Below are 7,255 nucleotides of genomic sequence, written 5' to 3'. Positions count from 1 at the left end.
AAAAAATTTCTCCAATTGCATACTCATTTTTTTCTGCATACTCACGTGTTTTTAACGTGTTATACACGTGTTTTTACACGCCAGTACCGAGTTTGTTTCATCTTGTTTTTCTCGTTTAAAATAATTTTTCTACTCTAGTAGGCTATTTGATACGTTTCATGTTAATACTTTTAAAAAATTTCTCCAATTGCGTATCCATTTTTTTCTGCATACTCACGTGTTTTTAACGTGTTATACACGTGTTTTTACACACCAGTACCAAGTTTGTTTCATCTTGTTTTTCTCGTTTAAAATAATTTTTCAACTCTAGTAGGCTTTTTGATACGTATTATGTTAATATGTTTAAAAAAATTCTCCAATTGCGTATTCATTTTTTTCTGCATACTCACGTGTTTTTAACGTGTTATACACGTGTTTTTTACACGCCAGTAGCAAGTTCGTTTCATCTTGTTTTTCTCGTTTAAAGTAATATTTCAACTCTAGTAGGCTATTTGATGTGTTTTATGTTAATATCTTTAAAAAAATTCGGCAGTTGCATATTCACTTTTTTTGTATACTCACGTGTTTTTATTGTGTTATACACGTGTTTTTTACACGCCAGAAGCAGGTTTGTTTCATGTTGTTTTTCTTGTTTAAAGTAATTTTTCAACTCTAGTAGGGTATTTGATGCGTTTTATGTTAATATCTTTAAAAAATCTCTGCAGTTTTGCATATTCACTTTTTTTTGTATACTCACGTGTTTTTAACGCGTTATACACGTGTTTTTACACGCCAGTACCAAGTTTGTTTTATCTTGTTTTTCTCGTTTAAAGTAATATTTCAACTCTAGTAGGCTATTTGATGTGTTTTATGTTAATATCTTTAAAAAAATTCGGCAGTTGCATATTCACTTTTTTTGTATACTCACGTGTTTTTAACGCGTTATACACGTGTTTTTTTCACGCTAGTAGCAAGTTTGTTTCATCTTGTTTCTCTCGTTTAAAATAAATTTTCAACTCTAGTAGGCTATTTGTTGTGTTTTATGTTAATATCTTTACAATAGGAATTGTGCAACTCAGGAATACAGTATTATGTAATTTTCATTAAAACCGAATTTCTCCCCTTTATTTTTCGTAAACCTTATCTCGCGGTTACCAGCGGTCACCTGATTAAATATCCCTGTGAGTCTGTGACATAAAAAAATGGCACAGAATTTCACTAAGTATTTGCTTATCAGCTTTATAGGAGAGGATTTTTTAGAGTGACTGTTAAGTAGGCTACAAGGTTTGTGTTAATTAATCTTCCATTTATATTTAGAAATCATTAACTGATTTAAATCTACCGAAAAGCGCCTGAAGATAAAAGGTTCAATCTTTCTTTTTACCAAAAGATTGTGCATGAATCGCGATGAACATACCGAAATGGTGCAGTGCTGTTCAGAAAGGTAGCGAAAAGCTGTGCCTGTTTTTTGTCATCTATCGAAGTATGGTACCTACCTACAGGCTACAGGGCTTGCTGTAGAGTGTAGACAGTGCATTTATTTCTATTGTACGAATAGTTTTACTCGATTGGCCTATCATTTAATGTGCAGTCTTGAGAAACAACACTGATTGAAAATGCTTTACTGTCTATGTTAAGTAAGTCCAGTCTATTTTGTGCTTCTGTAGATTAAATATATGAAGACTATGACTGAGAGCATTTGCAGTCGTAGACTTTATATCAAGAGGTGCAGTTGATCTTGTCCTAGAGAAATGGATATTTCATGATAATGATGTTTTGGAATGTTATTGGCCTGAGCTTCCGGTTACAAGGTTCGCCAGTTATGCCTACAAAATTCAGATGTCAATCCAAATTGGAAAAAGTATCATGTACGAATTATGTACAAAACAGGTAAACATTAATATTAATTTATACTACCCATTAAGTTATAATACATACGGCACCTAAATAAAAGTTGGAAACAATCAGAGGTAGGGTTTTGCCAGTAGAGTATGGCCGGCTATATTATACATATATATAATTATGGTGACTTAAGAGTTAAGAGTTGGAATTCACTGGCCTTATGATTCTCTCTTACTAATTTACATTGCCAAGTGTCAAGGTTGTTTCATTCAACAATCAACATGTATATGTATATAATATGTTTTCCAATATATGGAGTTTTGTTCAACAAAATTTATGTTTGCTCTGTTGTTTCTGTTGCAGCACAGCTGCTTGTCTTAATTAGCTGTCAATTTTTTGATATGTAATTTCCATTTAACCGCTTTAGCAGGTTGTTAGGTATTATTCCATATGCAATATGCATGAGATCTTATTCTTCAGTGTATCGTTTTTACTAAGCTTGATCACTGTTATGGGAAGATGACATGTTAACATTTTGCAACACATAATTTGGCTAAAGCACTGATAAAGTTACAACATGCTGAAAATACTTCGAGACCAGCATGTGCCCCAGTTGGAGCGCGATACCGTACATTGGACAGTCCAGAATAACATAGTCGTCAGTTTGTTTTTGTGTGCGACACTTGTAGGTGTAGAGTGAGCCAAGCATATCACTAAATATATTTTGTTTAAGCAAGGGAAGCAATAAGGCTGGCGGAGGGTTAGAGCGTGCCAAAAGCACGCATATTTTAGGGGAGTCCGGGGCATGCTCCCTCGTAAAAAATTTGCAAAATTACACTCAAATTATGGATTATAGCGCTTTCTGGAAACACTTTCAGGGTAATAATTGTATGAAATTTGTAGGCAGGTAAACAGCTATTAACTTATTAAAGGTAGCTGTTACACACGAATGGGCAAAAACTGCGGCTAAAATTAGAGAACACAAAAAACTCAGCTACACAAAAACCCAACAGAGTAAGCGATTCTGAAATTGCTTCCGCAGATTAGTTTAAAGAAGCGTAAATCGCATAAACTTTGCGCGATTTACGATTTGCAAAATTTATTGGTGTCTTTCTGTGTGTCTAAAACAAATCCTGGGGGTGTTAATAGCCAGATGTCTTGGAATACGATTTAAATTTATACAAATTATATTATATTTTCAACAAAGGGTTCAACTTCGGAATCCAAACTTTGAAAATTTGGGGGGGGGGCATGGCCCCTTTTGCCCCCCTGGCTACGCTTATGCAGTAATGATGACAAACGAAAGAAACGCCCCAGTACAGTGCCGGTCTTAGGGTATTTTGGGCCCTGTGCGGAATATGCTTTGCGGGCCCCAATGACAATGATCCAATTCAGTAGCTAGGTATTTTGAAAGGGGAGGAGGGGTGGTTTGACGGTCGGCGGGCGAAGCCTGGCAGCGTAATTGCCGAAGGCGACACCCAGCGGCGGGGGATCTGGGAGTCCTCCCCCAGAAAACTTTGAAAAATTACGTTGAATTTGGGACATTCTTTGAGCATGTTCAACAAAAATTTGGGTATGAATATAACTGTAAAAAGGTGTGTAATTTCCATTTAACCGCTGTAGCAGATTGTTATTATTCCATATGCAATATGCATGAGATCTTATTCTCTAGTGTATTGTTTTTCCTAATCTTGATCACTGTTATTGGAAGATGACCTGTTAATATTTTGCAACAGATGATTTGGCCAAAGCACTGATAAAGTTACAACATGCTGAAAATACTTCTGATTTGGCTTCAACAGCAGCTAGTGAAGAAGAAGTAAATGATAGTAGACAACCTAAATCAAAAAGAAGAAAGCGGTATAACAATGCATTCATTTTTCCCTGATATTTGTTCATTTCATTTTGATTTTAACTGCTCAAAACTAATTTTACCCTTTCTTAACTTAATTATCATACATGGGTGCATGCCAGTACTTCGCATTATAGTAACTTATTGCATTGAAGTCACAGTTACACTAACGTGGCAGTTATATATAACGTTTTTGTAACATTGTTGTATAAATTGTATCTAATGTAAGTACATTTTGGCTTGTTACATTGTACCTGACAACACCGTGATGCAAATATAAGCTAATCCTTTAAGATACCGTACACCCATGCATTTCTACGTTTATTGCATGATGATTGGTTGTATATATGCAAAATATGTTGATGTTGACGAGATATCAGTAGGTAATGTACCAATAAGCAAGGGCAAGCATGACATCTAGCTGAAGTAACTGTTTTCAAATTATAAATGCAGGAATTGCCGGTTGCCTATGAGGATTGCATATACAGATGAAAGCGACTCACCGGAGTCAGAAAATATCATTACTGTAAGTAAACAAATACTTTAATCACTTATTAATTGTAATAATCCCAAAATTTGACAATTTTTAGGTGTTGTTTTTTAGGGAAATTGAGCGGTTTCTAAAAGTGGTATGATTTTAAAAAAATATTGCAATCTCATTTTTAAGGTTAATAGCACGGATTAAGGTGTTCAATCAGAACTTTTCGAACGTTGCCTAAATATGCTGTCGTCATCCAGGATTTTGAGACCAGCATGTGCCCTAGTTAAAACGCGATAGATTGGACAGTCCTGAATAACATAGTTGTCAGTTTGTTTTCGTGTGCGACACTTGAGGGTGTAGAGGGAGCCAAGCATATCACTAAATATATTTTGTTAATGTTCACTCTGACGGTCACTAAATCTTCCATAGGTTTCTACTCCTGTACGAGCAGCTGAGGTTGCTACAACCTTGCAGCAACTGCCAGAATTTCCACAATCTTCCTCTGTGAGGGCACCACAGCAATCAAGTCCAGAGCGCGAACAATCAGTCCTTGATTTTCACTTGGATGACAATCAGTTGAATGTTGCAATCGACACTACGCCTGAAGTGACCAAGAACATATCTTGTGATGAATTTGTTGCGCTGCAAAGTGAAGGTTTGCACCTGGTTAAATTAAAATCTTGAAACTTGTTCGATTAACTTCGCTCAACAATTGCTCAGCTGCATCGGTGTGATGATATAATTTTAGGTATAATTCTTCACTTCGTTTATTTATGTTTACTTTCTTTTTTATCCTTCGTAACTCCCATCTTTACTCACAAGCAGCGCATTTTGAAAATTCAGTTTCTCGAATTTTGGAAGATCTGTTGAGTCTCTCACGTGAGCGCCCCTACAAGAGCATTGTTCTTAATTGGCAGTATTATTTACCACTCGCTTTTCTTGTTTGGCAGCTGCTTAAATCACAACTGCCCTAGCCTGGGAGCTATTCTTTTTGTATTGTCAAAGCAAAGCACCTTTGCTAACACCAAATCATGTTAAAGCAACTATTTATTTTTCACACAGTTCGACGAATTCGAATTGCTCAACTGGAAATTATGGGAATTTTAAATTCTGTCAACGAATAATTGGATATAATAATGACAAACGAAAGAAGCGCCCCAGCTCAACAAATAGAGGAACCCCCTTCGGACATTCCATCTTTTCCCATCAACAGCCTGGAGGATTTTGATCAGCTTGAACACAACCTGGGAAACAGCACTGTTCAAAATAAACTGGTAATTTTTTTTACTGTTAACATGGCTGTGGAATCGGTATCACAACTCCGACTCTCCTCATAGAATAGACATACAAGAAATACTGGTTATTTTCACCCTCTTTAAAACAGTTTTGCAATGTCGTACTGCTGCAAATTTCTTGCAAGTTTCAACCAGCATTGATTGCAGCAAAACAACAATTCATTGATTTGCAGCAAAACAACAAAATATACATTTCCCAAAGTTTTTGACACTCTGACAATGGATAATTTTAAAATTCCTCGCAATGTAGAGCATTCCTCAATTTTATATAGGGGTAGGAGTCAGTGCAATTTTTAAAACTCCGACTTCTTTGGCTAAACTATAAACATTGTTACGGCTCTGACTCCACGGCCCTGACTGTTAACAATGAAATTTAACAGCTTGCAGTATGAGTGCGCTCTACTTTTATTCTATGGAATATAACCGTGAAGTCTAAATTTTATATGATAAATGTTGTTTTGCAGATTTCTTATTTGAGTCGGTATTTTTCGACGGACTACAAAAAGAGCGTAAAGCAAATTCTTTCTGGAGTATTTACGGATACGCTTATGACGAAGTTTAATTGGATGGGTCAACGCGGTTCCAAGCGCCCAATTAAAGATTGCAAACTTATTTTTGTAATTTATGGTATGTAGCCTAAACTTTAGATTTTGCACGTATACCCTGCTTAATGAACGTATGTTGCAATCTATTTTTAATATATTTGATCCGTGAAGAATTCTGTATATCTATTGCTAGCCTATTGCTTTTGTGACTAAGCACTAACTCTTTTTTGCTTACAGCATCAGTTCGAACATACAGTTACACAAAAGACACAACCATGGGCGATGTTAAAGCTGTTGTGCAAGAATTCCTCAAATCAGCTGAAAAGAGAATAAGAAGACAGTCAGTTGCAAGGACATCTTCATCCAGCACGGTTCGCCCGACTGATGATGTGTGAAACAGCTGTACTGTCTTCAGTTATATCTGTGTTTTTTGGCATGTGTGATTTTGGTACCAAATAAATTGCCATATTAAACACGGGTTTGATGTGTAAAACACGGGTTTAGAAGTCGTGTAAAACACGGGTTAGAAGTCGTGTAAAAACACGGGTTGCGTTTGTGCAAACACCCGTGTAAAACACGGGTTTAGAAGTCGTGTAAAACACGGGTTAGATGCCGTGTAAAACACGGGTTTAGAAGTCGTGTAAAACACGGGTTAGATGCCGTGTAAAACACGGGTTTAGAAGTCGTGTAAAACACGGGTTAGAAGTCGTGTAAAACACGGGTTTAGAAGTCGTGTAAAACACGGGTTAGATGCCGTGTAAAACACGGGTTTAGAAGTCGTGAAAAACACGGGTTGCGTTTGTGCAAACACCCGTGTAATACACGGGTGCACATCACGGGTTTTACACGAGAAACTGGGGTAAAAAAACACGTATCTTTCTCGTGTTTTTCACGAGCCAATGTTTATGGGGAACATTTTCAGGCATTGTCGAACATTTTCAGTGGTTGTCGAGCATTTTCAGGGGTTGTCAGGCATTGTAGAGTAGCTACTTTCAGGCATTGTCGATAATTTCCAGGCATTGTCGATCATTATCAGTGGTTGACGGGTTTGTTAGGCATTATAGAACATTTTCAGGCATTGTCGAACATATTCATGGGTTGTTGATCATTTTCAGGGGTTGTCAGGCATTGTAGAGTAGCTACTTTCAGGCATTGTCGATAATTTCCAGGCATTGTCGATCATTATCAGTGGTTGACAGGTTTGTTAGGCATTATAGAACATTTTCAGGCATTGTCGAACATTTTCAGTGGTTGTCTAGCA

The 7,255-nt window shown here is 36.7% G+C and overlaps 1 protein-coding gene across 2 annotated transcripts; it reads left to right on the top strand.

Moving 5' to 3' along the window:
* Positions 1–1,142: 1,142 nt before the first annotated feature.
* LOC145780000 (uncharacterized) lies at positions 1,143–6,461 on the top strand. Of its 2 annotated transcripts, XM_082591695.1 has the most exons (5): positions 1,143–1,869; positions 3,558–3,681; positions 4,127–4,199; positions 4,584–4,809; positions 5,217–5,422. In XM_082591695.1, the coding sequence occupies exons 1-5, from the start codon at positions 1,857–1,859 to the stop codon at positions 5,276–5,278; spliced, it is 498 nt and encodes a 165-aa protein (XP_082447821.1). In that variant the 5' UTR covers positions 1,143–1,856; the 3' UTR covers positions 5,279–5,422. The 2 variants fall into 2 exon arrangements, with proteins under 2 accessions (XP_082447821.1, XP_082447822.1); XM_082591696.1 differs by lacking the exons at positions 1,143–1,869; positions 3,558–3,681; positions 4,127–4,199 and adding exons at positions 5,914–6,076; positions 6,232–6,461 and having other exon boundaries at positions 4,672–4,809; positions 5,217–5,428.
* Positions 6,462–7,255: the final 794 nt, after the last annotated feature.

The sequence above is a fragment of the Aplidium turbinatum genome, chromosome 11 (assembly GCF_918807975.1).
Source record: "Aplidium turbinatum chromosome 11, kaAplTurb1.1, whole genome shotgun sequence".
In the NCBI taxonomy this organism is placed as follows: Eukaryota; Metazoa; Chordata; class Ascidiacea; order Aplousobranchia; family Polyclinidae; genus Aplidium; species Aplidium turbinatum.
The sequence above is the reverse complement of the archived record's forward strand: the minus strand, read 5'-3'. Positions and strand labels throughout refer to the sequence as shown.

What these genes read in the sequence shown, in the direction of transcription:
- LOC145780000 (XM_082591695.1), top strand. An exon ending in AAATCAAAAAGAAGAAAGCG is followed by an intron (nt 3,682 to 4,126) that starts GTATAACAATGC and finishes TTATAAATGCAG; the next exon opens with GAATTGCCGGTTGCCTATGA. An exon ending in TGTTGCGCTGCAAAGTGAAG is followed by an intron (nt 4,810 to 5,216) that starts GTTTGCACCTGG and finishes TTTTTCACACAG; the next exon opens with TTCGACGAATTCGAATTGCT.